Below are 14,441 nucleotides of genomic sequence, written 5' to 3' on the forward strand. Positions count from 1 at the left end.
AGGAAATCTATTCTACTCCTGGCGTAAAGGAGAGGAAGAGACTGGATTCCAGGATGACACAGTCCCAACAGTCCCTGTCCTGACTCAGCCTATTCTTGCCAAGGGAAGGGCAGCCAGGGAGTTTCCACTGTAAAATGGGGATCCTGGATTGCTCTGGCTCTTGGGGTTCCCTCCAGGACAAACACTAAGAGCCACCTAAGGTTCCTACAGATTAGGGTGATCAGTTCTAGACTCCAAAAGGAAGTGACATGTTCTATTTCTGGTTCTAGTGGTTGTTGCTAAACTTTGCCAAGGAGACACTGCAGCTCTGCAACAAAGATAACAATGTTCATTCTTAGTCTTATTTTCATTATTTCTGTGTTCCCTAGTGCAGAGGACTTTCATAACTTATAATAATAATAAAAAAAAATCCACCTTCTTCTTGATCCCAGGCCATTTTCTTATTTTGAAAGACACTGTGGCAACAAGAAAGAGTACTGAATCAGAAGACCTGGCCCACCACTTTCTAGTGGTAGAGCTAGCATAATCTGAACGACAAATTATGGAGGCTCTCAAAGGCAGAGACTGTCTCAGCCATCCTTATGCCCCTAGCGTTGTCAGGGAATGGCAGATAGTAGGAACTCATTTAAACATTTGTTGAAGAATAACTGGATGAATAAATGAACAAAGAAATGAATTTAGCATCTCTAAACTCATCCTCTACTTTCACAGGGTTATTCTGAGGAATAAGATAATGTATATATGGGTTCTTTAAATCCTATACAATAATTAGAATTATTATTTAGTACTTGACAAAGTGCCTGGCTAGCAGATACTCAAGAAATATCTGTGAACTTTCCAGAAAAAAAGATTAAAAATAGGAAGCCAGAAATACAAATATTTTAAACATCTGTAGTATCTGTAATAATTTCTCACCATTTATTTTTAATACTAGGAAGTAATACGTATATAAAAGCACACATTTTTAACAATATTTTAGTAATATCATTTAGCAAATAATCATTTTAACCAATTTAAGAACTGATTTTTTTCAATAATTTTTAAAAATACTTGATCAAGTCAGTAAAATCATGACTATATATAAAACAGATGTTGACTTTTTATTTTGAATTTCTGCAATGATATTAAATGTTAAGAACAGAAAGGAGTCGGGTGCGGTGGTTCATGCCTGTAATCCCAGCACTTTGGCAGGCTGAGGCGGGAGGATCGCCTGAGGTTGAGAGTTTGAGAGCAGCCTGTCCAACATGGAGAAACCCCATCTCTGTAGTAAATACAAAATTAGCAGGGTGTGGTGGCGCATGCCTGTAATCTCAGCTACTTGGGAGGCTGAGGCAGAAGAATCGCCTGAACCCGGGAGGCGGAGGTTGCGGTGAGCTGAGATCGTGTCATTGCACTCCAGACTGGGCAACAAGAGTAAGAGTGAAACTCCGTCTCACAAAAAAAAAAAAAAAAAAAAAGGACAGAAAGGTAATTTTTCTAATCATTAGGTAGCAGTAGAGATGTAATTAATGTTATACAGGAGATGGTTTCCTGAAAATTATGTGAAATTAAACTTTAGTGAACCACACCACATTTAAAATATATCAGAGAGTTTGTCATTTAACGTTATGGTAAATGAGTCAGCGAATCTTTAAAATATATTTTTTGCTATTAATTTTCTTAAATAATAAAATCTCAAAGGATAAAGAATTTCCCTAAACAGTCTAATCCCAATCCCTGGGCACACTCACTGCTAAACATTCCTTGTGAATACCTAATCTAAATAGAAGTTTCTCATGTGTTTACAGTAAATGCCTATACAAGTGGCAATCATGCCGTAAATCAAGAGAGCACTATTATGTCCTTGGAGGGCATGCTCCAAGAATGGGAAGGGTGATCTAAAATAAAACTACGCTAAGTGTTTAGAGACCTGAAATGAAAGCTTCTTCCAAAATTGACTTTACCTTGCCTGCCTTTTCTCATTACATAAAACTACAAAAAGAGACACACCACAAACCATGTTTTCCAGCTAGATGTTATCCATATACTTCTCTCATCTGTCTGCATGTCATGTTTCCTCATTTTTAAAAATTAAGGTATAATTTACATTCAGTAAAATTTACTCTTTTCAGTGTAGTTCTGCTAGCATTGACAAACACATACAGTTGCACGTGTGTATTCGCTACAATTACTATGCAGAACAATTCCATCACTCCAAAATACCTCCCACATCCCTTGACAGTCAATCCTTGATCTCAGGCAACTACTGGTCTGTTTTTCTGTCCCTATAGTTTAGCCTTTTCCAGAATGTTATATAAATGGAATCAGCATAAGTAACCTTTTGAGTCTTTCACGTAGCATAATGCATTTAAGATTCACTCATATTGCTGGATGCATCAGAAGTCTGTACTGCTAAATGGTATTCCACTGTATGGATAGAACACAGTTTATCCAGTCACCAGTTGAAGAACACGTGGTTTGTTGCCAGTTTTTGGCAATTATGAACGAAACCATTAGAAACATTCCTACGCAGATTTTTGTGTGAGCTTGTTTTCATTTCACTAGGGTAAATACCTAGGAGTGAAAAACACTGGATAACATAATAAATGTATGTTTAACTCTGAGAAACTGCCAACTTTTCAAAATAGCTGTACCATTTTGAATTCCCACACTTGGAATGATCAGTTTTTGTTTTTGTTTTGTTTTGAACCATTCTAATTGGTATATAATGATATATCATTGTCATTTTAATTTGCATTTCCCTATTAATGATGTTAAACATCTTTTCACATGTCATCTTGATATCATCTTTGGTAAAACGTCTTTTCAAATATTTTGCCCATTTAAAAAAATGGAGTTTTTTTCTTATTGCCTAATAATTCTTTACATACTCTAGATACAAATATTTTATTGGATATGTGATTTACATTTAATTTCTCCTGGTCTGTAGCTTCTTATTCTTTTAAGTGTCTTTTGTGGAGCAGAGGTTCTTACTTCTGATGAAGTCCAATTTACCAATTTTTTTTCTTTTATAGATCATGCTTTTGGTGTCACATCTAAGAAATTTCTGCCTAATCCAAAAGGTAAGGCAAAAATTAGCAGGTGAATGTAAATTAAAACCACAATGAGATATCACTATACACCAATTAGGGCATAGAGATTTTCTGCACAGGCTTAATTTTTCTCCATGTTCTTCTCAACATCTTCTATAACAGCTAGAAGTCATCAAAGCAGCCTCTTATGCTGTTTCAGGCTTTCAACTATTGTTTATTAGTGTTTTTCATAATGTCATGCATAGGAACCCATGCTTAGATATAGAAAATGTTTTAATAATTTTCATCTGACAATATGAATGATAATATTCAGAGAAACAGAGAAAAACTGGAAATTTATGTCAACATGGGGGTGGGGAAGGGTGAAACCGACAGGTGACCATCATGCACCAGAGCTCTGTGCCTGAGCAGCAGTTGGTAGTGCTTCACATGTTACTCAGCAGTAACTCACACTGCACGTGTGTGTCAGCCTTCAGCACATACTCTAGGAAGAAGGACCTTGGAAAGGGGTCCCCTCGACAGCCTCCACCGTGGGGCCTGGTACCTCCCTGGAAAGTGCCATTTTATAACCAGACTTACTTTCTTTGGCCGATAAATTATTCCCTAAAGTAGCTAAAAGCCAGGAAGTCTTAAATGTGCAACTGATATAACGCTGCAATAATGAACTGGGCCTCCAAGAGCTATGTTTTAAAGTGTAGGCTGGTGTCTGGCTTGGGGTAAGGAAAGCCCTGTCACCACTGAGACACCAGGGTGGAATGGCCCCTAAACACCCAGTCCTCAGGATCTGTCAGGACTAACCCCAGCTAGCACCACAGAAAGGAAGGCCGATTCTCCAAAATGACCTAAGACACATAACAAACTCTCATTCCTGCTGCTATTCTTGTGCCCACTGAGAGCCACTGACTGAAGAGCCACTCCTCTGATGAGGAGGAGGGGGCCCGGTTTCCTGGAAATCCATGGGCTGTTGGGATAAATTCACCTCCACCCCTCTTCTTCATTGTGCATCGATCCTGCCTACTAACAGGGAACCTGTCACACTTCCCTGCTTTGGAAAGGATCATCTCCACAGTGCCTTTTCCATTCCAAGAGTCTGTTTTTCTATTTAAAAGCCCTCTGGAATTCAGAGGACAAATAATCTAGTTCTACTCTCATCCTGGAAAATTGAGTCTTAATTACGGTATATAACTGGGCATTATTATGTTTTTTTTACTGAAGAAATAGGAGCTGAACGAATTCTCATTTCAACTAATTTGGGGAACCTTGATTTTTCTCAAAGGATATAAAATTACTGAGTCGAATTAGTATTACTGTAAATTTACATTAAATACAGAGATGTTACCTTTTTCTTCAAAGCCTCATAGAGACCCAGACTCAACAAAAGGTTAAGTAACGCCCATGGGCACACAGCTAGCTTGTAATGCAGACAGGATTCAAACCTAGCACTGCTTATGCTCTCTCTACTCTACCACAACGAGCCCACATCAGAATGACAGTTCAAAGAAAGGCAGTGACACTGGCTGAATCAAATGGACTTGCTGTCTGCTTTGTTTTAACTTTCACAGGGGTCTTTATTTTGGGGGAACATTCCAATTACACGTGTTGCAAGGTAACATTTGTAATCTTTTTAATATTGGGAAGCATAGACGAGAAACGACTAAATATTTGAGAAAGGGGAAGAGGGAGGAGTATTAGAAATATAGGCAAGTCTCACGTAAATTACAAAAAGTTAAATTATAAAAAGTATACTGTGGTATCCTGCATTGGATCATGGAACAGAAAGAGGACATTAATAAAAACACTGGTGAAATTCACATCAAATCTAAAGTTTGGTTAATAGTAATATAAAAAAGAGAAAAGTTAAGAGTGTAGGGCTAATATTTCCAGAAAAAAAAGTCACAATGCAGATCAGTGTATACTGATGAAGCTTCAGCTTTCAAATGTAAAGTAACAGACACAGAAGTAAAGCAGGTGCATCTAAACCAGGAAAGAGAACATACTTGGCCCTTGCTTCTTCCCACTTTTGTTTTTTCTCATCAAAAGCTTTCTTCATAATTTGGTACCACTTTCTGAAATCAAACCATGGTTTATCTGAAAGAAATAAAATCCAAGATTATTAACCAAATAAATCACACTATAATATACACTGTTCATTTGAGTTTTCATTCATTGACATAGCTAAACATTTATATACTAGCTCTTGGAATCTACGGATGGAGTCATTGTCTCTCTCCTCTAACAGGACTCTCCTGAGAAATCTGTCACTCCCTCCTCTAAGTTCCTACCTATATTGTAGCCCCAATTAAATTATACTGAAATCATCTTCTTACATGTCTGCTTCTCCTAGACTTGACTATTACCTCCTTGAGAACAGAACACATATTTTGTTTGCCACTACAAAGAAGGCCTGCTACTCCCCTGAAAGCCAACACCTAGCACAGTGCCTGGCACACAGTGGTGTTCCAATATGATGAATATGTGTATTATGGAAAAAATTACTGATAAATGTGTAAAATGATACTATAGTAGCTGAACCCAGACTTCCAGTTTCATCAGCTCCTATTCCCATTCCTCCTAATTTTAATTCAAAGAATCTAGAGACATGTAAGAAAGTGGACTGCATCAGACAGTTGGTGTGAGTGTGTGATTAAGATGTAGACGTCAGAGAGACAACAGAACTGAATGTAGTAAAGTATAAAAACTCACTCCTCACTCTTTCACTCCATATAGGGATTATTTTCCATTATTCTCTGGGAAGGTAGTCTCTTTCCATGTCTAACTAAAAATCTTTTCAACTTGCCAATATAATAATTGTTTAATCCAATATGATCTTGTAGATCATACAGCCACAGAGGAGAGAAAACTACCAAAAGAATTATAAGAATAGAGGAAAACTATAGTAATCGATAGAACTCATGGTTCTTTGACCTGGAGTAAGTCACAACTTTTCTAAATCTCAGTCTCCCCATCAACAATGCTAGGGGCAGGGGATGGTAATTAGCAGGAAGAGCAGAGAGAAACGACAGTGATCTTCGCCCTGCTGACAGCATGGATTTATTTTGAGGCTTACAAGGGAGACAGGTCAAAGTACTCTGTTTATTCTATATGTCTACATAGTAAATTACCACCTTTTAGCATTAGCGGGGATATTAGAAGACAGCTAGTTCAACCTTTCACTCTACATAGAAGCCAACATGAGCAACGTACAGAAAGTAGTATTTTATTTTGCACGTATTCTGGAAAGAACACACAAACTGATTGCTACCAATAAATTCAAGCCTCTAAAACCAATGAACATAAATCCTAATGAGAACATTAAGAAACTGGAATTGAATTTAATAATTCACATATTCACCATACTTCACTGAGCTGCTCTTAGGCTAGTCACTATGTTAGGCACTAAAAATACATTAAAAGAAAAAAAGAAAAAAAAGATATGATCCCTCCTTCCAGAAGCTCACACTTCACTTGTCTGTCTATCACTTATAAAGTACTTATAGATGCCAGATGCTCTTCTAAGCACTTTACAAATATTGGCAATCTAATAGGGACAGATGTACTTAGGCCATTAGTTAGACCTCAAGGTACTAAACATCTAGCAGAAGTCTGAACAAGAGTGACTGTGGCAGGGGTTATTAGTTCTGATTTGGGAAGAGGTGAAGCATTGTGAAGTGGATAGGTGTGAAGACGAGACAGAAGAGTGGTGTTTATGCTGCATCTTGAAGCATAAAGGAGGATTTGCCAGGGACTGAACAGGAGTTGGGGTAAGAAGGAAAGAACATTTCAGATAGAGGGACCAACAAGAGCAAAGGCTGAAAGCATCAGAATAGACAGGATGGTCACAAAGCTACCTGTAAATTCATGATCTAGCATGGCTGGTGAGTAGAAGTTGGGAATACAAAGCTGGCTGGTCTTACATATAATAGGGACTCACTGGTATTTTTTAGTACCCTAGAGATACAAGTAGGTAATTATATGAAAAAACAATACTGGTACAATATTTAGTTTGTATACATGTGTATGTGCATGTGTATGTGTATATTTTTCAAAGTTGTTTGCCTACAGTTATTCCATCTTTTAATCTATCATCTATGACCACTTTGAATTTGAATGATAAAAAATTAAAATACCTTTTTTGTTCTTTTCATTATGTTTTTCAGCAAGATTAGACAAGGACCTGGAGATAACAATAAACAAATCAATTTATTTAGAAGTCATGTATTTGGAAAGATACATTCTGAATTCTTCTGAGAGAAAAGTATAGAATAGTATTTGAAACTGATACCAAGTTTTCATGGAGAAGCTATCACTGAAACAGAGAAGGAGACACTATAAATTATACTGTCACTCTTTGTTGGCATTTGGGAGGGGCGACATATTAAGATTCCTTTACTTTCTAAAATAATCTTTGAGAACACATATTGCCAGGAGCCTAAAGGGATACAGACAGAGATTTATGAAGATACTTTAAAACTAGGAAATCAGTGGAGCAATGAGGAACATTGCTACCTAAAGAATAACAGGTATAAAACATGATCAAACAACTGACAACCAGCTGAGTCAAAGTACTGTGTAAGAAGTAATTGTGACTACTAGTCAATGTTCTATAACAATTGAGAGTCTCCATTTTTTGAGATAACATATAATTAGGTAAATACAGTACACATTTTTTCTTTATCTCTTTTTTTAAAGTGTTTTCATGACATTTAAAGCTTTCTTAAAAAACTAAGATCAGCACCATAAAACGTTACTTGTCATAAAATTGACATACACTTACCACTCTAAATTATCATCCAACAGAAAAAGCAGTTTCAATACCACCACAATGATAGCTACAGCTTGTACATCGTACTTAACAGTTTTTGCCATTTTAGCTATAGGATCAAATGTCAGAAAATCCACTTCTCCCATTCCAGTCATTTTCACCACGTGGCAAGTTAAGTTATGCATTTCATCTGAAGAACAAAACAGTAAAATGTAAATTAAATTATCTGGCAACTAGATCATCCCCAATGTATATATCCATAAAAAACCCTTTATCTTAAAACACAACACTATACAAGAACTCAGAGACACACATTCTGTGAATAAAACAACAAAACATGGCATCCGTATAGAAAAATGAATGGTAGAATCTTAAAATGGCGTATCATTCCCTATTCCGACTTCCTAAAACATCTACTATTTCTAGGACACATCCTGGCATCTGGCAGCCACATACCAGTTGTTTCATCCACATCTCTTGTCTGTGTTTCTACAGCAGTGTGTGCTCACCTAAAACTAACTCCACTCCCTTATAAGATCAAAAGCTTCTCTAGCAATGTATGTGCACTGGCTGGCATCCTGGCTGGCACACTGGAAGCCCTCAACAAGTGTTTAACTAGATATATTACTTTCCTAAAGAAATTATATCTTAAGCATAGACTACACCTATTACTCAAGACTGAATAACATGGGACTTGGAACCAGAAAACCTAGGACCTATATTTAAGCTTTCCAATCATTAGCTTTGTGACTCTTGGATCAGAGTCACTTAGCATCAGTTTCTTCACTTCTAAAATGGGTTATAATGAGAATAAATTGAAGTTATGCTCAAGCGAATAGACTTTGAAAACTCTTAAAGTTACTAAACAAAGAATTTCTGTACTTCCCAATCTAAGTATGTAAGATGTGACCACAGCCTACTCTAATCAATTTCAAGTATGATAGCCATTATTTATAAGAGATAATGAGCTTGTATGGAACTGAACTAAATCTCCTACATGCATTCAGCCACCATGTCCCGTTACTTCCATTCTCTCAAGGTGGCATACAGTACCATGGTTGAGAAGAGACTATGGAACCAAACTGCCTGGACTAGAGTCCCTGCTCCATCACTTACTAGCTCTGTGACCTTGGACATGTTATATAACCTTTCTGTGCCTCAGTTTTTAAACAATCTATCTAAAATAGGAATAAGAATAGTATGTGCTTCATAACGATTGTGAAGACTGAATTAATGAATACACCTAAGGCACTTGGATCAGTGCTGACTGCTTTCCAATCCATCCCCTTTCTTCCCTTCACTGTTGCTCCTTGGGCCACCCTTAGAACTGCTCTCCCTTTCTCTAGTCTTACTCTCCTGTGGCCCAAAGATCGTATTCCCCTGCTCTCATGAACTCACTAAAGCCTTTAGCTCCCAGCCTAATCTCCATAGTTCCCCCAAACAAGCCATATTGTCACTTGCCTCTCGGCTTTGCACAGCTACTTTTGCCCCGTTGCCTAGAAAGCCAGTTTCTTTCCCCGCATTCCTCATCTCAGGCTTTGCCTGGCTGAAGCTCACTCATCTTAGAGAACTTGGTTATACCAGTGACTTCCTCTAAGAACAGACATGATACCACAGCCTCCTGTGACTGGCCCTCTTCTGAGTGCTAAAGCAGATCTCCTGGCATGTACCCTTCTACTGCACTCAGTTAAGGGTTTATCTTTCTGTTTCCCTCTTAAACTTGAGGGTGACTCAATCTTGTTTTATTTGTCTTCCTAACTGCTACGACCCACACATAATTGGTACTAATTACATGTTTATGATAAAGAATAAATAAAACACAAAATTAATTTCTTTCTTGAAACATTTAAGTAAAAACAATTTTTGCTGATTAAAAAATGCTTTGTTAACATAGAAACAGAACACATATAACAATGATAATTCAAAATACAGCATCAAAGAATTTTTATGTCTACCAGATTCTGATAGCTTGGCTAAAGTTTTCACTTGGCTTTTATTCTTCCAGCAACCATTTACTGAGCAACTACTGTGTTCTGGGTACTTAAGATACAGACACAGTCCTTTTCCTCAAGTCCTTTTCCTAATGAGAATGCAGTACGGTACAGGCTATGACAAAGATGGGAAGGTGCTTTCAGGAAATGCGAACAGTCCAACAAGGCTTTAGTACTGAATGTGAAGAGGTTGGCAAGGCCAGACAGTACAGGTCTTTGTGAGGCAGAGAATTTGGACTATTATACTATCAAGATAATTTCAATTTACAGGCTTCACCTGAATTTACTCCCGGGCTTCATTCAGATGCAAAAAGATGAGGAGATAGAAAATAAAGCTCAATTCAACAAGCATTTACTGAGTGTCTACTAGGTACAAGACACTGTGCATTAATATAATGAAGGAAATTAGAGAAATGAGTGATAGACAGGACTCTTACACTCAAACATGCACACTTCAAACATGGGAAAGAATTAATTTTAAAATACATGTACTAAAATTTTAAACATTATTTATATTGGGTTGTAGAAGCTATAGTCTCTTCTCAGATAATTTAAAAATCAAAACCATATTAGTATTGTTATTCTAAAAAATGACATTTCTTGAAATATTTCTCTTCTTTTAAAATTAATATCTTGGCCAGGTGTGGTGGCTCACGCCTGTAATCCCAGCACTTTGGGAGGCCAAGGTGGGCAGATCACCTAAGGTCAGGAGATCGAGACCATCCTGGCTAACACAGTGAAACCCCGTCTCTACTAAAGACACAAAAAATTAGCTGAGTGTGGCGGCGGGCGCCTGTAGTCCCAGCTACTCGGGAGGCTGAGGCAGGAGAATGGCATGAACCGGGAGGCAGAGCATGCAGTGAGTGGACATCACGCCACTGCACTCCAGCCTAGGTGATAGAGCAAGACTCCGTCCCAGAAAAAAAAAAAAAAAATTACAAAAATTAGGTGGGCATGGTGATGGGCACCTGTAATCCCAGCTACTTGGGAGGCTAAGGCAGGAGAATCACTTGAACCCGGGAGGTGGAGGTTGCAGTGAGTCGAGATCATGCCACTGCACCCCAGCCTGGGTGACAGAGTGAGACTTTGTCTCAAAAAAAAAAAAAAAGAATTAAGATCTTGAACTGCTCCCCTTATGCCAAAAGTACAGACTAACTAAAAAGCAACTGGAAGAAATGATGAGAATGGTAGCAAAGACAGTATAGGGTCTTGGAAGGGAGCAGAGCGTGGGAAGAGCACAGGCCTTGGAAGGGTAAGACTGGGTTGTAGGAATCTACTCTGCCATCTACCAGCTGGGTGTCCCTGAACCGCCCTAAGTCTCATCTGTCAAGGGGAAGCCTGCCTGTCCTCCCTTCCCACCTTCACAAAGGAGAGAATTTATACATGGGCACTTTGGAAACTTCAGAAATTACATACATGAAACAGAAATTACATAAATGATCACGAACACCGTCAGAAACTCTCTCCAGCAGGCTTGTGGGTGACAATGGGAGGAACTATACCAGAGGGTGGAGAGTGCATCTGAGCTCACTGATGGCCATCAAAGGGGTAGCGCTTACTCAGGCAGGGCGTGTGTGACATACTTGCCGAAACCTTTCCCCGAGCCCCAGAGGCTACCTGGTCACCTTTAAAGGCATTGAGGAGAGGCGGCTATTGCCCCAGCATGTTTAAAACCACTTTTAGCTTTCTGGGAACACTAAACCCTATCTTTGTAAAAGTACCACATACACAGATCTTTTCTTTTTGATCAATGGCACCGCACAACTGATGGCATTACCGAGAGCAATATTTGTAATTACAAATGGCACATTCTGGAAATACTCTTATAATTTTTTTTTTTTTTTTTTTTTTTTGAGACAGAGTCTCGCTCTGTCGCCCAGGCTGGAGTGCAGTGGCTGGATCTCAGCTCACTGCAAGCTCCACCTCCCGGGTTTACGCCATTCTCCTGCCTCAGCCTCCCGAGTAGCTGGGACTACAGGTGCCCGCCACATCGCCCGGCTAGTTTTTTGTATTTTTTAGTAGAGACGGGGTTTCACCACGTTCGCCAGGATGGTCTCGATCTCCTGACCTCGTGATCCACCCATCTCAGCCTCCCAAAGTGCTGGGATTACAGGCTTGAGCAACCGCGCCCGGCCAATACTCTTATAATCTTACGTATGGGTGGTTTGCATACCAACTGTAAACATTTTAGAATCTAAATCCTAAGATATAGGGAGTATCATAACTTAATTTGTAGATCTATTTTTTGTTTTAAAAAAAATAGGCCAGGCTTGGTGGCGTATGCCTGTAATCCCAGCACTTCGGGAGGTCAAGGCAGCAAGATGGCTTGAGCCTGGAGGTTCAAGACCAGCCTGGGGAACATGGCAAGACCTCGTCTCTACTAAAAATAATAACAAAAAAAGCTAGCCAGGTATGGTGGTGCGTGCCTGTAGTCTCAGCTACGTGGGAGGATCACTGGAGCCCAGGAGTTCAAGGTTGTAATAAGCTACCATCACGCCACTGCACTTCAGCCTGGTCAACCGAGAAAGACTTTGTCTTTAAAAAAAAAGAAAAAGCTTATTGCACTCCCCGTGCCCACTAATAAGTAATACAACTCAATATAGGATATTTATAAGACACAAAAAGGTAGGAGAAAAAAAAATAACATGTGTTACCCTAACTTAGAAACAGCCACTTTAACATTTTGGTATATTTACTTCTAATCTTTTCATGAATGTCTTCATTTTATGTAGCTGTGGTTATGTTATACGTTAATTTTGTAATTTGGCTTGACTTTTTATTATAACATAAACATTTTCCATGCTTTTATGAACTCTTCATAAACATTATTTTAAAAGCTACATACCTAATGTTCCACTGAATGCACACACCACTGTTTACATAACCCTTCCCTTTCTTTTGGATATTTAAGTTGTTTCTGATTTTTCAATATTATAAAGAGACTAATAACATTTATGTGTAATTTTTTTCTATATTTCAAATTATTTCTATTGAACAGACTGTGAGAAGTGAAATTTTTCTACCTCCATTTTTTATAATACTGCCTCCAAAAAGTCACTTAATAAATATCAAATGACAATAACGTCTCTCTGCATATTATAATGGATTTATTTCTACTCCTTACAGGAAACGTTAGGCAAGAAAAATAGTTAAACTATAGATATCGGCCAGAAAACCTACCATCCCCTCTCTGTCCAACAACAAACACTTGAGATAGATGCTTGTTTGCTATTAACCAGGCTGCATCAGTTATATTTTGATAATCCCTGGTGTTCCTTCCATAGACCAGTATTCGCTCTATAAACTCAGGATTTAGAATATAAGACAGCATACAAGAACTTTCCGTACTTGAGAGACCCATCAAAGCAGCAGAAAGAAAAAAAAAATCCAAAATAGTAATTCTGATATACAACATGTCCAAATGCAGAAATAAAATCTTCTAAATTCTAGAATCTTAAATAATTACTGATTTCTGGAATGTCAATAAGAGCCATATTCCTTAGCTTTAGAAATGTTACATTTGAAAAATTTAAATTATTTTTGCTCCTGTTTTTAAAAAAATTTTAAATTATTACAATACTTACATTTATATACATGTTACTACATATTTATATTCATATTTATAGTTACTGTGCATACAATTTTGTATATTGCTTTTTCCACATAACACACGTATTTTACTCTCCTATTAACAACACATTCAATTACATTTTTTACATTGCTTCAGCAATGGTATAGTCACACCATGTTTATTTTCTCTTAAGAATATAAGTCCAAAATTTCTCATATTTCTAGTCTAACAAGAAATTCAGGACTGGATTCCACCAGCAGATTCCATTGAGGTTACCTGTGTGTTGGTATACTATGAACCAGGTATAGTGAGGCTCTTTTTACATTTTATGTTTCACTGCCTTAAAGAGCTCAATATGATCTGACCAGACTTTGATCTCCATTTGTTTTATGGACTGAATATATTATCAAACAATAAAAATGTTACAGAGATTAGCTTCTAGGATTTTTTAAAAATTAGAATTCATTACGTAATAATAATGCTTCATGCAAATTAAAAAGTACCATTTTGGGATGGGGGACAGGTCATTAAAAACATACACTGAAACATTTGGTACTTTACTTGCACTTAGCAAACTTACTATAAAAATCAAACATCTTCTTTCAAGCATAAATCCCTCACACCAAAACAGAACTCTATTTCTGAAAACTCTATTTCTGAATATTGTCCCTTTAACGATTTTAAAGGGTCTGAATTATTTTAAGAAAGAATTTTGAAATTAAGTTTCATGTTACCATGGACCTTTTCAGGTGGTTCTAATACTCTGTGATTTGAAAAGTCTGCTTACCGTAACTCGAATAGTTAAAGTGTCCCCACAATATATGCCACACACTTACCAGGGAGGTTGACTTCCATCAAGTATTTCATACACAGTATGTTGGGATGAAGATAGCAGTCTTCAGTTATGTCTGGAAAACGAGGCAAATCTAAAAATGTGCCAACTTCAATTGTTTTTTTATAGATATCCTCGTAGTCAGGCCAAGACTGAAATAAAAGAGAGATCATCATAGTCGCAATTTTTGCAACAAAAATTATTTTAAAAAATATGTTCTGATTTAGAATGGCTATTATTAAAAAGTCAAAAA

General features: G+C 37.6%; 1 protein-coding gene across 2 annotated transcripts in view; it reads right to left on the minus strand.

The window, feature by feature from the left end:
• TAF1B (TATA-box binding protein associated factor, RNA polymerase I subunit B) overlaps positions 1–14,441 on the minus strand; it is an 89,280-nt gene that overhangs the window by 18,818 nt on the left and 56,021 nt on the right. For both annotated transcript variants that reach the window (XM_050753913.1, XM_050753911.1), the window contains exons 9-12: positions 14,193–14,340; positions 7,807–7,984; positions 7,160–7,206; positions 5,030–5,120 (exon numbers count right to left, since the gene is read on the minus strand). In XM_050753913.1, the coding sequence (XP_050609870.1) occupies positions 5,030–5,120; positions 7,160–7,206; positions 7,807–7,984; positions 14,193–14,340 (464 nt within the window). The remainder of the gene's footprint in view (positions 1–5,029; positions 5,121–7,159; positions 7,207–7,806; positions 7,985–14,192; positions 14,341–14,441) is intronic.

This window comes from Macaca thibetana, chromosome 13, assembly GCF_024542745.1.
Source record: "Macaca thibetana thibetana isolate TM-01 chromosome 13, ASM2454274v1, whole genome shotgun sequence".
NCBI classification, from domain to species: domain Eukaryota; kingdom Metazoa; phylum Chordata; class Mammalia; order Primates; family Cercopithecidae; genus Macaca; species Macaca thibetana.